The sequence below is a fragment of the Actinia tenebrosa genome, unplaced genomic scaffold (assembly GCF_029948245.1).
Source record: "Actinia tenebrosa isolate PJP-AT-01 unplaced genomic scaffold, QUT_ActTen_1.0 PGA_scaffold4__44_contigs__length_22323623, whole genome shotgun sequence".
Classification (NCBI taxonomy): Eukaryota; Metazoa; Cnidaria; class Anthozoa; order Actiniaria; family Actiniidae; genus Actinia; species Actinia tenebrosa.
The window spans coordinates 15,411,864-15,429,110 of record NW_028292581.1 but is presented as its reverse complement, the minus strand read 5'-3'; the positions used below and the strand labels follow the sequence as shown (position 1 = coordinate 15,429,110).

Sequence of the window (17,247 nt, the reverse complement as noted above, 5' to 3'; positions counted from 1 at the left end):
TGTGTTTTTAAAAAATGAACTGCAAAACTGAATTTAATAGTTTTAATATCTTTCTTGTTTTTGGTTGTGCAGGTCTTCAAAGCCAACTGGGATAGTTATGTGCCAGTGAACAATCACTTCCATCGGCCAATCAGAGCAAGGTATTTCCGTATTCACCCCAGAAGCTGGAACAGATACATCTGTATGAGAGTGGAGTTCTATGGATGTGTCATTGGTGAGTCTATGACAATTTCGAACTTTTTCTTATACCCTTTATACCAGTTTTAAGAAAATAGATATATGTCAATTCTCATTTCCCACCTTGGATTCGTCCTCGTAAAAGCTCTTGCTGGGGTTGGTTAGAAAGGAAGGGTAGTTAGAAGGGGGATGAGAAATAGGTTGGTAACTTTTGCTTATCCGCAGCAAAAATACCAAAACCTTACTCAAACAACGAGGGTATTTTTTAATTAAAAGCAAGAAGCCAATTGTGAGGCATTCTCTATGGCGACTGCTAAAAACTAATCATTTCTGAATCTTTAAAGGCAAACGCTGTGATCAGCCACTCGGTATGCAAAACGGTAAACTGCGGCGACACCAGTTGATGGCCTCATCAGAATGGGACGCCAACCATGGAGTAGTCAATGGAAGATTGAACTCCAAACGACGAGGTCACAGAGTTGGTGCCTGGTGTGCTAAGTACAATAGCTATAATCAATGGTTAATGGCAGACTTTGGTCGACCCACAAGGGTCACCATTATTGCGACACAAGGTCGTCAGGACATGAACCAGTGGGTGACTATGTATTACATTACATACAGCCAGGACAAGTCTCTGTTTGTGGAGTATAAGGTCAATTCAAAACGAAAGGTTAGCTTTTATAAACAGAAATATTAAAGTCAAATAACTAGATAAGTTAGATATATGTAACGTAAAAGATATGAAAAAGATTTTTTTACTCTAAAAGCTGCATAGACAAATGCAGCTATTTCAAAAACGATTGGTGAAGGTTTTTTGCATGTTGCATCAAGCTGCATCTAGTATACCAAGCTTGAAATGTCAAAAATCGACTGTCAACTCCTTAATTCCAATTCGATCATAAAACGAGGGTCACGAGGTTTGTTAGCTACAGTGCTACCCTTGTACAAAACAAGGACGACTGTTTTATATTTTCGTGTAAATAAAGTCAGCACCGAAGAAATTATGCTGGAAAAAAGTGCAAAGTTTATAGAAATTTGATATTGTGTGACCTTTCGCTGATTGGATTCACAGTGCAGTTCGGGATTGATATGACATGCAGCATTGCAACAAAACATTCATCCTATATTCTTTCAAATAGCTGTAAACTGGAAAGGCACAAATGGACGTACTATAATGTATGTTTCGTTTGATTGACAACGGGCTGGAAATTGTTTATTTATACTAAAGTTTTTTTTTTTAGTATTTCAAAGCTAATCGGGACAGGAACACAGTTGTTCAGTACCGCCTGTTTCCTCGTATCAAAGCAAGATACATCCGTGTTCATCCGTATCGTTGGCGCACTCATATCTCGATGAGGGTTGAGTTTTACGGCTGCGCAGAAGGTAATATATTTACAAATATCAGGGCTATAGGTCCACATATTTATCGTCGAGTTCAGGCAAAAGGAAGAGAAAAATCTAAGCATTTATGTACTTAGCTTTTGTATACATAATATTTATACATATTTAATGAGAATTCACTAATTTATAAGTCCTTGGTTAGAATGAATAGAGTGCAACGTCGGTAAGCACTATATAACAGTGAAAAACTTCATTGCATCTTGCACTACTAGCGATTGGTACCAAAAAGCACTGCCTGATGTAACAATAGGAAGCAATAGAGTTAAAACGTTATCTCATGAAATAGAAAATACTAGCGGTTAACGTCTAATAGTCAAATAGACACAAAGAAAGACTAGGGTTTACTAATGTGTAATAGTCTAATATCTATATTTCAAGGGTCTAGTGACTTTAGACATTGCACTATTTAGCGTTAGTACTCTAATCTAATGAAGTGCATAACATATATCTGTGAAAAACGTTGAACAAATTTACACTTATTAGTAAGCACAATAGACCTCAGTAGACCGTTGACCTACAAAACTTTGGGACCATTTTATGAGTCAATTGTTTTCATGGATATATGTTATGCACTCTAATATTATATTGCACTCTTAGTTTTGATTTATAGAAATTCTATTACCCATATTTCATATTGAGACAAAATTAACGAATGTGGTACTCATATTCTTTGTTTCTTGTCAGATCGTTGCTCCATGCCCCTAGGTGTCGAGGACGGTCGTATCAGAGACAGTGACATCACCTCAAGAATCCACACCCGATATGGTAGCTACGACCCATGGAAAGGTCGACTCAACAGTGCAACCTCGTGGTATCCAAGATCTCGCGTGAGATCCTATTTGCAGATCAACTTCCAGACCTTTGCACGTGTTCGAGGGGTTGCTACCCAGGGCCGAGGCAATGCTAATCAGTATGTGAGGACCTACAGTATTTCTACTAGCAAAGATGGCATGCGCTTTGCTATGTACAGAGAAAACCGCCGATTGAAGGTAACCATTAGTCTTTAAGAATACTTGTAGCCAGTTTGGGGTACAGTTCGATAAAGCAAAGACCATATGAAAAGCTTTGACCGCGAATCTTTCTTTCGACTTTCTTATTACTGCAATCTTTATAAACATGCGAACTGCTGTGTCGCCGAGTTGCACGCTGAAATTTGGATTTCGCTGCCGCCAGTCAAAAATATGAAAGGTACCGACTGATTAGGTTTGATTGACGGCAGCGAAAAACCAAATTTCAGCGTGAGGCTCGCAGCCAGAGTTCGCATGTTTACGAAAATTGCAGTAAACTTCAATGACTAAATTTCAAATCGCATCCTTTTATCATTATGATCAAGCAAAATTTTGTTTTCAAGCATTTTATTCTATCATTATATATTTTTTACAATATTTTTTTTTATATAGTAAAAGAGGTGTCAATAACCTCGTTTTTCAATATTTATTCCTTTTGGGCTAAACATCCATCAACAGACCTAGTTCATCAATACATAACAAAATTTTTTAAAATATCCCCCTTCCCCCCCGCAATATTTTAAGTTTTTCCTCTCATTTTATTGACATTAGGTGTTCGATGGTAACTCCAACATGCACTCCATCGTCTACCACCAATTCAGACGCCTGATCACCAGCCTTGCAATACGGTTTATCCCTCGCACATGGTATGGTTACCCAACCATGAGAGTTGAAGTCTATGGATGTCTAGGTAGGTACTTAAACCAACAAACAAACAATCAGACAGATAGACAGACAGACAAACATTTGGGAAAAATAACTTGACTTTACGAAATTGAATGTTTCTTTTCCAAGTTCCATCAACTAACTTCCAACAATCATGCAATCAATGAATATTTTTATCCTCCCATATTGTTATAGGTGCGGTGTGCAATGCAGAACTTGGTATGCGATCTGGAGTCATCAACAGCAAGCAGATTACGGCTTCCTCACAACTCAACAACCAACATGCTGCACGATTTGCACGACTCTATCAGAAGAAACGCGGTAAATTCAATGTTGGTGCTTGGGTGGCTAGGCACAACAACCATCAACAGTGGCTTAAGGTATTACTGAATAACTTGATAGATATCTTTATCTTATGCAATTTAGAGGAAAATCGAGCATTTTGATTGGCTAAAATGAACCTACGGAAATAAGAAAAAGAACTAATTAATTAATTAACTAATAAACCTGTTTTTAGAAAATCGAGCATTTTGATTGGCTAAGATGAACCTACTAGTGGTCTATGACAGTTCATGGTACAGAAATTAAGAAAAACAACTAATCAATTAGTCAGCTAATAAACCTGTTTTTTTTTAAATATAATTTTCTAATGTTGTCCATGTAGTTTATTTATGCTAGAACAATGAAACAATGAAACATTCATATAATCACCATGTACCACCCCTTTACCCACTCAAGTGCACAAAACGTAAAGTTATTTCTTAAAACTCAGGTTCAATTCTCTTAGATATTAGGCAGATTAAGATTCCCGTTTTTTCTTCTCGCAAACGGCAAACGTGACCACGTTTTCATCGTTTCCCTACATTTCACTTTACCTTTTTGCAAGCCTTCCCGACAAAGACACATATTCTTATTTTGATCTACTACTTGGAGATCATTGCGATTCCTTTTCACTAATTCTGAAGAATCTTTTAATGGTCAACTGACGTTTCACGTTTGCCGTAAACAAGAAGCTTAACCTCTCTATTGTCTTTAGTTTACGTTATTCTGGCCACAAAAAAGTGTAGAAATAAAACATGTTGAATATTCGTAGAAAACGAACATTGTTTTTCTTACTAAAACGCTTTTTTATTCTTGGACCTGAACGTGGTGAAATGCACACTTGATACACTGATACTTTTTTCTCTATTTCCTCGTTGACTGTTGTTAATTTCATCGTAGGTTGACTTCCGTCGTATAACTAAAGTCACAGCCGTGTTATCTCAAGGAAGACAAGACAGTAGACAATTTGTCCGTTACTACAAACTTGCATACAGTCAAGATGGCTATCACTGGACTAATTATAAACTTCGAAACACTGTTAAGGTATGAACGAAAACTCTGAAGGCAATTATATATAAACTAATCAGTTTGCCTAGTAATTTGAATACTCCCATTTCGACTTCACCTTTGCTCAGTCTTAGCCTTGATTGTGTGAAAAAGTGTTCTTTTCTTTCATTAATGTATATTGTATAGTAAGGAATGTACGCACTACGGAACAATGCATGTTAAAAACGAGCAATTAATATCCCATGATTTTAATTGAAATATTAATTACTGTAACGGCCAACTGAAGTTATGGCTCAGAACTCGAAACCACCCACCCCTCAACCCCCTCCCCACTTTAAACTTTTAATCTTACCCCAAAACTTTCGAATTGATGTGAAAAGACATACAGTTTTACTAATATATACTTATATACGTGTATATACTTCCGAACTACGAACCCTCTCTTTTAAATAAGGAGGGGGTGGGGGAGGGGGAGACAAGTATTGGATACTCCCTTCATCACATCGCTTTGCCGGAAGTCAAGGCAAATTGATGTATGTCACATCATAGTACCGCTATCTATCAAAATCATGTTATTTGTGTTCCAGAACTTCAAAGCGAACGTAGACCAAAACAGCGTAGTCATCAATGGACTTTCTCCGCCAATCGTGGCACGGTTCATTCGCATCAACCCTTCAAGCTGGTACAGTCGTATCGCTATGAGAGTAGAATTCTACGGCTGTAAAACAGGTTTGTAAGATATTACTTGTACTTCTCCTTATTTGTACCAATAGACATCTAGCTCTGGCGTAATATTCTCCTATTTTAGACCACGTGTCAATCTCTAGATTACTGTATCTTTGTTTGACGCTTGCACATGAAAAGACACATAATTATGGTTAGGAAAAGGGAATCAAGGGCGGTGTAGAGGTAGGAGCCTCGGGGTCTCAGGATAGATTCCTGGTCCCTGCTTCTCATGTAAGTAGAACGTATTGTGGCCCTCTCTACCACTAGCTGTGAGCAGTGCAACCACCACTAGTGAAACATGAACCATTAATTAGAAAAGGTGTGGCAAGGCTTGTCAATGAGAAAGATAATGGAGAATTTAAAGTGCTACTATGACGAAAATCGCTCAAACTTGGATTCAGCTGAAACTTCCTAAGAATACTCTTTAAAGGTCCAATAATCACTGTATGAAGTGTTTTCTCGATATTCAGTACGAAAGTATGATTTTTTTTTACGATTATTTTTTGGAGTCTGTGACGTCATACACTCAACATCAAACATTGCTACATATATTTCTTTGTATATAAATCCTTAATTTATTTTATTCCTATGAAGCCCAAAGGGTGGCTAATGTGCTTATTTCACAATACTTGGGACTATAATTTATATTTTGGGGTGTTTGGGTATTTCTTTCTCCCTTTACTACTGATATTTTGATCATAAACTACAAAGAAATGTATGGAGCGATGTTCGATGGTGAGTGTATGACGTCACAGACTCCAAAAAAAAATCGTAAAAATATCATACTTTCGTCCTGAATATCGAGAAAACACTTCATACAGTGATTATTGGACCTTTAAAGAGTATTCTTAGGAAGTTTCAGCTGAATCCAAGTTTGAGCGATTTTCGTCGTAGTAGCACTTTAAGAATCCACCATGAACTAGAACAATTTTGAAAAATTCAAAGTTCATCATAGGACCATCCTAATGATCCACTGTCATTTTCTTTGTTCCCAGATCCGTGTGACAGATCTCTTGGTATGGAAGACGATCGAGTCTATAACTCTCAAATAACAGCATCCTCCACCATCAATAAATATTACGCCCCATCTAAAGCAAGACTCAATCTTCGAGGTTACGGAGGGTGGACCGCTGCCAAGAGGGACCGCAAGCAGTGGCTACAGGTAGACCTGGGTATTGCATCTCGCGTCAAGAGAATTGCTACTCAAGGTCGTTACAATGCTAACTACTGGACAACTAGTTTTACTGTGTCTTACAGCAACAATGGTGTAAGATTCTACCCGTATATGGAAAATAGACGATTAAGGGTAAGTCGATCGTAATTTGCTTTAGAAATAACAGACCAAAAAACAAAAACTTAATGCTCAATAGAATTAATATGCTATGTTCTAAGTTACTACCGTTATGACCCCAAATTAGGGACAATTCATTTTCGTCGCCTGGGGGAATCCATGTTGCGGTTTTTTCCCCATTAGAGTACTCACGCCACATCAAAATCTGCGCCTTGCCATTTCATTTGACAACGCCAATTATTGGAATTTAGGAGTTGATTTTTTTGGAGGGAGGAAGACAGGAGAATCTGGAGAAAAGCCCTCGAAGCACAGGAGAAAACCACAAGCAACTCTCTTCACACACAGGACCGAGACCAGAGAGACTCGAACTCAATCGCATTGGTGAGAGGCGAGCGCTCTCCCCGCTACGCCACTCGTGCTTCCCCTTTTTTTCCGATTCCTGTATCGACCCCTGTATAATGAATGTAAACGATGTTATCTTTTGAAGATATTCCGTGGTAACTGGGAAGACAGAATGATGGTTGTCTATAATCGATTATTCCGTCCAATCAAAGCCCGATACATTCGTATCCATCCCCAAACCTGGAAGGGTACTTATATTGCGTTGAGAGTCGAGCTGTTTGGATGCCGACTTGGTAAGTATAACTGTGTATGATGAGATTCGTTGAAGGTTTGAAAGGTCTTCTGAGGTGAGAAGACCTTTTAGCAGATCAAGCCAATCGAAGTGGCTTAACGAAATTTAGCACCCTATCTTTTGGTAATGATTTTTGTGGAAACCTAGTCTATAGATTGGAGCTGGAGCATTGGAACTGCATGAGAAATAATTCTAAAGCTTTCTCAATTTAACCAGCCTTCAAGTTGTACTAATGATTTGGAGTTTGAATAAAAATGAATGAGTGCGCTTATGACTAGTGACATGTACCAAAACTTTTTTTAATCTTGTTAGTCGCGTATAAAGGTAAAACATTTTGTACGGGTCGCTTGATTATTATGTGTTTATAAACCTTTGATTAATTGCTTCTAAAGGCAACCGCTGCCGCAAGACGATGGGCATGCAGTCAGGACAGATCCGCAACCACCAAATAACAGCTTCCTCTCAATGGGGCAAAAACCATGGCCCTGAGCTTGCTCGACTTCACAGCATCAAGCGAGGTGCCCGTATTGGAGCTTGGTCTGCTAAATACAACAATAGATACCAGTGGCTTCAGGTTGACTTGGGTCACCCTTCTAGAATCAGCAGAATATTCACTCAGGGAAGACAAGATTATGGTCAGTGGGTGACAAGATTCAAAGTGCAATACAGTCAGGATGGCATTCGCTTCGTTCATCAAATGGCTGCAAGTAATATCAAGGTATGTATATCATGGAACAGCCCTATTAATGACATACAAATTATGTACAAACTAATGAAATTTTCTTTTTTGTTGTACAGTATTTCAATGGTAACAGGGACATGAATACTGTTGTGGTACACCACATGGATCCACCAATCAGAGGACAGTTTATTAGAATCATCCCCTACTCCTGGTATAGACACATCTCTATGAGAGTAGAGTTCTATGGCTGCCGCATCAGTAAGTATCTCGTGCATGAAGAAATTATGGGACTGAGCGGAGTATGTAAAGCGCTCACCTTATATTCGCTTCTCATACAGCGAACCGGGATCGATTCTAGAACTCCGTGCCGGACGGATGTACATTTAAATAGTCCTCTTCACAGTTCCCAACATGGACCTTCTATAACACCTTGGACAATAATTCACTAACCTTTGTCACTGCAAGGTTACCGTTCGTCACGCTTCGATGCAAAGGAACGGCTACCTTTCAAGATGGCACAGGAAACTGTGAAAGGGACTATCATTCACAATTATCAAGCATTCCAAGGACACCGCCGTTTTCGCTTCGATGCACGAGCACGGTCACCTTTCAAAATGGCGCAAGGGACTGTAAAGGAGACTTCTGACTGATAAGCGTTTGAATAATATCTTGCTTTTTTTCAACAGCGAACTTCAATATATCATTTTAAAAAAATTAAGAAGCAAAAGTTTCAAATTCGAGTATTAATATATAGGAGTTGAAGCGAACTATTAATCAAAAATTCCTCGTTTCTTCAGATCGATGTAGAGTACCAATGGGATTGGAAGACGGCAGAGTCCTTTCTGGTCAGCTCTCTGCTTCAACAGAATACAACTTCAAGCACGGACCTGATCGAGGTCGTCTCAATCAGCGCAGTGGAAGTGGTCGAATAGGGGCCTGGGCCGCCAAGACAAAAAACAACAAACAATGGTTCCAGATTGATTTTGGTAGAACCACTACTCTGACTGGTATTGCAACCCAAGGACGATACGATGCGCATCAATGGGTCACGAGTTATGTTGTGAGATACAGTAATGATGGGCACCGGTTTAGAGACTATAAACAGTATGGTAGAACAAGGGTAGGTTCCTTTAATTTTGTTTTCGCTTCTATTTGCATATCTAAGTAATAAATCAACTTTTCCCACCTCTCTAATACAGCACAGTTCTCGACAAATCAGCGCGCGTAGAGAAACCAAAGACATTCTCTTCAGAAATAAATTTACTTCATTTAATCAGCCCTTACTCATGTTAAACCAAGTTTACTTCATTTATGCAGCCCTTACTCATGTTAAACCAAATTTCAGATTTTCAGGGGCAACTTCGATCGCAATACCATCGTTGCTTATCAGTTTGTTCCAGCTATTCGTGCTCGCTACCTGCGAGTCAACCCCAGAACATGGCGATCCTGGATTTCAATGAGGGTCGAAGTTTTTGGCTGTCCAACACGTGAGTGCATTCATCTAAATCTGATTACCATTGAATATGTAGAGAATTTTACACAAGGTGACCGTAGTGCTACGGACAACTATTTGAGGCGAGGGGGGGGGGGGGGGGGTTGAAATAGTTCAGACAGTTCTCAAATTTCTAAACGCTTGATTTGTCTAGGTCTCGCCTGTCGAAAACCTGTTGGATTCCAGAATGGCAAACTGAAGAACACGATGATTACTGCGTCCTCTACGCACAACTATCAATATGCACCATACCTTGGTAGACTGCACCATGGTAGACGCGGTAGACTGTATGGTGTGTGGTATCCAAGGTAACATTTTTGGTGACATCATTACCGCCAAGTTGGATGACTTTGGTTAAAGATTTGTTTTAGATTACTTTGATCATTTAAAATAAAGTGGCGGCCGTGCCTTTTGCCCTCATGGTCGAGGATGTATACTCCACCAATCCTAAATATAATTTCACATTTACAATTACCATCAGTTCGCTCATTTTTCATGAACTTTCATAATTTGACTAATTCCTCCACCATATTGAATAAATTATGATGATGAGCATTAAAAAGACGAACTTTGGTTCACATTTTGTATTTCCAGATTAGATTAAACTGAACAAATTTTAAAAAACGTTTAAAAGGAAAATAGAAAGCACTTTATGACATCCGCCGAGACGATGTAAGACATCGCAAGGTACTAAAATCAACGGAAGAAACAACTCGCCGTTCGTCTCATTTGAATGTTAATTATCATAATTTATTCAAGACAGCAGAGGAACAGTGAAGGAGACTATTGGTCATTAGCATATACCAACTTGTATACTTCCTAAGAACGCGCGCGCTCATTGGTTAATTTGAGGTGAATATTGTACGATATTCACCTCTGAATCTCGGAATATTGAGTCGGCAACAAAATGGCATCTGCCGGCAATCGTTTTGCTACAATTTCCGATGAGGAAATTGAAAAAATGAAAGTAAATGCCATTCTTATCAATACTAAAAAGGCAACGAAGTATGGTCTAAAAGTTTTGCTAAAAGTTTGCGTGAATTTGCCACGCAAACTAAAAGTTTCTGTTTGTTTGTTTTTGTTGAATTATTGTATATAAAAGTTACTCTGTACACAAGTTGGTATATGCTAAAACAATTATTCGCCTCAGGCTCAGTGAATATAGGGGAATATTTACTTCGCCGCTCGAAGACTCGCGTCTCTGTAAATATTCCCCGATATTCACTTCGCCTTTGGCGAATAATTGCTAATTATATGCTTATTATTTTCCGTAAAAAGGTATCACAACCACAATCAGTGGATCCAGGTCAGGTTTGTACGCGCAATGAAGATAACTGGCATTGCCACCCAAGGACGAGAGGATACTAATCAATGGGTGAAAACATACCGAGTATCTTATAGCCAGGACTGTGCAAGGTTCTCTTACTATATGAACTGGATGGGCACTGGACCTAAGGTTCGTTTTAAATATTTTATAAACATGACAAATGAATAGCCTCTTTTTCAGTTTGTCAAACAAGGAACTACCTTTTTCTATCAGGGATTTTTTTCTGAGTTCTTTTCAGCTAGAGACCAATAATAAATCATTTATATACTACTTCCTAGTACATAAATAATTTCATCATAAAATTTTCTACCTTGCAAAAACATGCAAATGGTTGTCACGGCCCAAATATCAAAACCATTAAACGACAACAACATAACAACAAAAACCCATTGCTTGTTGTGATATGATACGGTCCAAATCAAAGTCAAGTTTGTCGATTATTTGTTGAAAATAACTTTTTTTACCACAAATTGTTAATTTCTCGCGCGCTGATTGACAATTTTTTATGATCGATAAGATGACAGACAAATAAGCTGACGTCAAAAAGCTCGCGCTCTCGGTTATTCTGAACATTGAAAAACGTCGAAAAATGCGTGTTTGTGAATTTTATGTCCATAGAAAACGGACCTCGATTTGCTATGTTGAAAATAAAGATTATAAGAGAGGTTGTCCACCATAAAGTGCTTTATTGCATGAAATCTACTAATCGGTTGCCTAAAACCCCTTTTAAGACAAAGTTTATCAGTATTTTAAAGAAGAAACAACGGAATATAATATATTCAGTATTTCAGAGAAAAAGGAATACAAAAATACTTCACAACAATGTTGACAAAAAGAAGGGTTTCAAATTTAAAATTCTGATGAAGTGTATTTGATTTACAGTCATTCTCTGCAAATAAAGACAGAAATAGTGTCATCACCAACTCTTTTATGCCTTACATTCTGGCTCGCTGTGTCCGTGTCCATCCTTATGGATGGCATTCGCGTATAGCTCTAAGAATGGAACTGTATGGATGCCCAGTTGGTAAGTAAACATTCTCTTCACGGTCATGATTTCTATCGTGTTTTCCTCGTGAATTATTCACTGCATGAGTTTGTTAAGCAGAAAAATACACCTTTATTATCAACACTATTGTGTTCTTGTTATAAATTTCCTTCTATTCCTTGGTGCTTCTTTTGACTGCTTGTTTCCTTACTGCTTTTTCGTCCTTTTTTGTTCATGGCTTCTTTTTCTCTTTTCCTTTCCTTTTCCCTTTTTCTTCTTTTTCTTTCTTTCTCTCTTCCTCCTTTCATCTTTCATTTTTTTTCCCGTTTTCTCTCGTTTTCTTCCCTGCCCATATCCCTTCGAAGAAACTTTAATTCTTCTAACTTTCTTCATCTTTTCTTTTCTCAAGACAAATGTCAACTTCCTCTTGGACTCGAAAACAAGGAAGTACCAAACCCACGCATGCGCGCATCATCGTACAGATACTCATCATGCAGTCCATATAACGGTCGTTTGAATCAACCATACGCATGGTGCTCCAAGTATAGAAAACAAGGAGAATGGTTGGCAATAGACTTTGGTGCGATGACCAAAATGACTGGTATCGCAACTCAAGGTCGTAGGAACGCTAATGAATGGGTGAAGTCTTACTATCTGTCATATAGTAAGAAAGGAGTTCACTGGACTCCATACAGAGAAAGACGGAAAACAAAGGTAGGTTTCATGAATGTTAAGAATTCTTTAAAACATGTGTCTCTGTGTTAGAAGAGATTTAGAAGCTGCAGTCAGATTGATGTTAAATTGGACTTCGAGAGCCGAAAACTGAGTTCATAGCTTGTTTTCACAGCTGCCATGTTGGATAAATTCAACTAACGTTTCATCATTAGTGTCTTTTGTCATATCATCCAACATTACGCAATGATTCCATTAACATTCCAGAAATATACAGAAAACTTTCTACCTAACATTCTAGCGCTATTGGCGCGTTATAAGATCCTTAAAGCTCGCGCGTGCAAACATTTTTCAGATACACTGACAAGGTCTTTGTTTAGACCGGAACGTCTGTTTAAAAACTGTAAATTCCACAAGTCAGAGACAATTTATAATTAATTATGGCAATGTCTTTTGATATTTAATTCTCTTGAGAAAGATTGAAAACCAGCACTGGTAATGATATGTGTGTACTTTGTTTGCTTGTTAAATTTATCGAAAGCTTCATTCATGAATAAATGAAGGAAGGAATGAATGGATGGATGAATGGATGCATAGTATAGGGTATATCAAGAAGCTATGGCCTTTTGTTATCCAAACCCTTAGAATGGCATACTAAACCAAGGCATCTTTTACTTCCAAGATATTCCGTGGTAACTACGACCGTTACGTAATTGTAAGACACCATTTTGCTCGTGCGATATCTGCTCGTCTGCTTCGTGTTCACCCGTTAACCTGGTACTCATGGGTATCAATGAGGGTTGAAGTCTATGGCTGCGTCATTGGTATGATATCTATTATCTCTTAGTGGTACAATTCTAAATAGAATACAACAAATGTCATTCCTTTAAAATATTTTAAATTATATAGTGCTCTCCTCTTAACGTATTTGGGGGTAGAATGATTTGCTTATTAATTATTAAAAGAAGGATCAATCAATCAATCAGTATTTATTTCAAACATGTCTAAAGTAAATAAAGCAAAGGAAAGGAAATTAAGGTCCTCAACTCTCTCTCCTCTTACGGCTCAAGCAATACATTATAAGTTATGGGACTTAGCAGTAGCAACAATTAGTGTTCTAAATGGCCCCTTAATTGTTCCATGTGGGCAAGCACGAGCAATGTAATCATACACTGGACAGCGTCCTCATTATCTGGATTTAACACTAACCCTGGCTTGTATTCTACGGGCTACTAGTGATGCAGACAAGGCATACGGTTTAGTACCCTTGTCAGTGAAGACTGGAAACATGAAACCGCACACATGAAGCTCTATCAAACGTCAAGGCATTTGTCTTTTGTCGAGCTCACCTAACATAAGTATGACGTCATGTTCTAGGTCCTCGTTGCAATAGACCATTAGGCATGAGCAATGGAAGGATCCGAGGGTCTGCTATCATGGCGTCATCCATGTTTGATACAAACCACGCACCGACATTGGCTCGACTTAATCTGAGGCGCAGTGGAAGAAAAATGGGAGCATGGAGTGCAAAGATCAATAACCATAACCAATGGCTGAGAATCGATCTTGGAGGACCAAGGTCAGTGGAACGTTAATATATTTGAGCATTTTTTCCCTTCAATGCAACGTGTTGTTTTTATGCTGATAATGCTGATTTTGATACCAAAAATATTCACAAACGTTTTTTTTTTTGTCTGTCTGTCTGTCCGCTTGTCGGTTTTCTACTTGATCTTTGGATTGACTTACATCCTGTAGAGACAGGTTTTGATTTTGCCAAATGAAATAAAGAACAAATATAATTATTAAGGCCACCATAGTAACCATTTCAAGCGATTGGCCCTTTGAGGGCATCATTCATACTCATTCAAGTCTATATTCTGAGGGTAGTAAGACAATTTTAATTAATTTTAATTAGAAAGTTTACAAGGGAGGCTTGTAATGCTATAACGATTAATGTGACCTAACTTGGAATAACGTTTTCGTAAAAAAAGTGGTTAAAAAGTTTAGTGTTCTAATTGTTTAATTTCGATCAATTGACATTTACAGGAAAATCACTAAGGTTGCAACCCAAGGTCGCCAAGATGCTGATCAGTGGGTTACAAGCTACTATCTGCAGTACAGTGTTGATGGAGTCAACTTTGCTTACTACAAACAGAACGCTCACGTCAGGGTAAGAAAATGGATGATGTACTGTGAACTCCATGAAACCTTGCAACTACAATAATAGACAACCAGTAAGCTAATGCATGGACTGCAAAGCATCTGCAAGAGGCGCCTTCACGTGCTTACAGTTCGATCTCTTTCGTGTGGTGTAGTGACTAGCAGTAACAAGTTTTAACTGAAATAGACCCCTTTCGAATTCCAAATTACCGCTGTGTTTCGTGATTACAGACTCATTTGCACAGGGTTAGCCTCGAGTTTGTGCAGAATATTCACGTGTTCCAGTCAAGGTCCGTCGAGTTTCAAAACTGTTTGTATTGTTGAAGTTGTGCATTCTTTACTTTACCGTTGGTATTTGTGAATATTCAAACACTGATACGAGGCTAAACCTGTGCAAATGAGTCTGTAATCAAGGAGCACAGCGGTAATTTGGAATTCGAAACTGGTCTATTCTTATTTCATTTTAGTTTATATATAGGTTTTAAAGTATTTGTTCAACAAAGCCACTTTTTCACCAAACAAGATGGATTTTGGATCCGTTCTTGTCTTGAATTAACTAATAAACTAAGTTTTGATTTTTAATATGATAAAAAACGTCAGACCTGGCCCTACAAAGGGGTGTTAATGATTTTCTTTTCATTGCAGACATTCCAAGCCAACAGGAACAGAAATGGCATCGTCACTTATCGACTCTTCCCACCAATCAAGGCTCGTTTTGTTCAGTTTATACCACGTGGATGGCGAAGTCATATCTCTATGAGGGTTGAGCTTTTTGGATGCCGAGCACGTAAGTAACTTCCTGTTAAACACTTTTGTTAACTTAGCAAGGGTACGCAAAACGACACCCTATGATTTGACGCACTTAATACACCAGTTTCACATTCGATGCATACCGCTGTTTTTGAAGACTACAGACTCATTTGCACAGGCTTACCTTCGTTTAAGTCAGCTATTCACAGATACCATTAAAAGTCCGTGGGATTTCAAAACATTGGTATTGTTCAATCTTTACATTAAAGTTGACATTTTCAAATGGTTTACTCTTAAGCGAGGCTAAGCCTGCGGAGATGAGCCTGCAGTCTTAAAACACAGCGGTATTTACGGAATTAGTAAAGGGACTATTCGACCATTTCTTTATGGTTTCATGTTCCTGTTGCCAGATTCTTGTGATATGCCTCTTGGTGTTGAAGACAAGCGCCTTCGTGACGGTGCCATGACAGCATCCACTTTCTACACCGGTTCCCTGGCACCAAAATACGGAAGACTCTATCACATTTACTCTTGGTCAGCCAGAACGAAAAACAGAAACCAATGGCTGCAGATATATTTCATTATCAAAACTCGCGTCACTGGCGTTGCTACACAAGGAAGACATGTTAGTACTTGTTTTTCGCTCGTCTTTTGTAACTATATTTATCTGAGATAGGGGTAGCTTGAAGCATCACGCCAAGGTTTAATGTTCCACAGTAAAATCTTAGTATTACTTAGTAGTTTAAATAGCGTTGTTCAGGTAAACGTTTGTTACCTCTTGAGCACGCACCCACACATTTGTTTCGAAGCCATTCCAAGTTGGGGGGGAGGATTAGACCCCATTGTGGGACTGTTTTAGAGGACTGTATGTTTACTAAAACCGTCCCAAAATACACTGCAATGCCAAGAATAGTTGAATTTGTAAAAGCATTTATGTGAAAATTGAGAACAAATACTGACGTTTTATCGTCTCCAAATCGTTTGGGTATTTTTATATTAGATTGAGATATTTCCCACCTCTTAAGGTCTATGAGGTAAAATAAGAATTGGATAGTCATCAAGGATATTTGATGCTTGACCTCTTAAGATCTATAAGATAAAATAAGAATTGGATAGTCATTAAGGAAATTTGAAAAAAAGAATTGGATATTTGACCTCTTAAGATATATAAGGTAAAATAAGATTTGGATATTCATCAAGGACACGTTAAAATATACGATAAAAACATCAATGCTGAATTTTCTTTGTAAAAAACAGAATGCTAACCAATGGGTTAAGAAGTATACTTTGGACTACAGCATTGATGGACGTCGCTTCCAGACATATAAAGCAAGAGGTGCTAATAAGGTAAATAAACAGTTTGATTTATTTCGCATCCCATTTATGAGTAATGAATTTTGAGTTATTCCTGATTTGTAAGGCAAACTCTTATAATATACTGTGGATTCCCATTGATAATTGCAATTGGTGTACGTATTTGGCTGGTCCAAGCAAAAGTAAAAGCAGCGCGCTGGGGGGAAAAGCAGGCGTAATAATGCAGTGCCTGTATTGAGTTCTGTTTTAGTTTTTTTTTTGTTAGAATATTTCACAGAAATAAATGGTCTATTTTGCAACTCAAACCGAGATGACATTTTTATTTTCGGGAGAGTAAATTCCAGTCAGGAAAAATCTAATTCGTTCGTAACCAAGACATTTTTTCTTGATAATTATTCATCTTCAGGTTTTCAACGGAAACAGTGATCGTCACAGTGTCGTATTTAACGAGCTGACCAGACCAGTGACTGCTATGTATGTACGCTTCAGACCATACACTTGGTATGGATGGATCTCAATGAGAGTAGAACTCTATGGCTGCCCACTGGGTGAGTGTCGTGAATTGCTAGCTATTAAGCCGCATGCGTATTCCTTACACAACGGTTCCTTATACAACGTTATGTGCAATAGGCCT

At 38.2% G+C, this 17,247-nt stretch overlaps 1 protein-coding gene across 1 annotated transcript in view; it reads left to right on the top strand.

Moving 5' to 3' along the window:
• The window catches only part of LOC116296299 (uncharacterized), a 104,335-nt gene that overhangs the window by 26,272 nt on the left and 60,816 nt on the right, over window positions 1-17,247 (top strand). Inside the window, 25 exon segments of the mRNA XM_089036821.1 lie at window positions 73-214; window positions 522-847; window positions 1,419-1,560; window positions 2,263-2,567; window positions 3,138-3,276; window positions 3,447-3,631; window positions 4,473-4,616; window positions 5,168-5,309; window positions 6,302-6,612; window positions 7,085-7,232; window positions 7,624-7,949; window positions 8,030-8,171; window positions 8,711-9,033; window positions 9,259-9,400; window positions 9,560-9,713; window positions 10,684-10,861; window positions 11,615-11,756; window positions 12,127-12,431; window positions 13,072-13,213; window positions 13,767-13,968; window positions 14,436-14,559; window positions 15,195-15,336; window positions 15,710-15,924; window positions 16,557-16,646; window positions 17,020-17,161. Of these exon segments, the coding sequence (XP_088892947.1) occupies window positions 73-214; window positions 522-847; window positions 1,419-1,560; window positions 2,263-2,567; window positions 3,138-3,276; window positions 3,447-3,631; window positions 4,473-4,616; window positions 5,168-5,309; window positions 6,302-6,612; window positions 7,085-7,232; window positions 7,624-7,949; window positions 8,030-8,171; window positions 8,711-9,033; window positions 9,259-9,400; window positions 9,560-9,713; window positions 10,684-10,861; window positions 11,615-11,756; window positions 12,127-12,431; window positions 13,072-13,213; window positions 13,767-13,968; window positions 14,436-14,559; window positions 15,195-15,336; window positions 15,710-15,924; window positions 16,557-16,646; window positions 17,020-17,161 (4,753 nt within the window).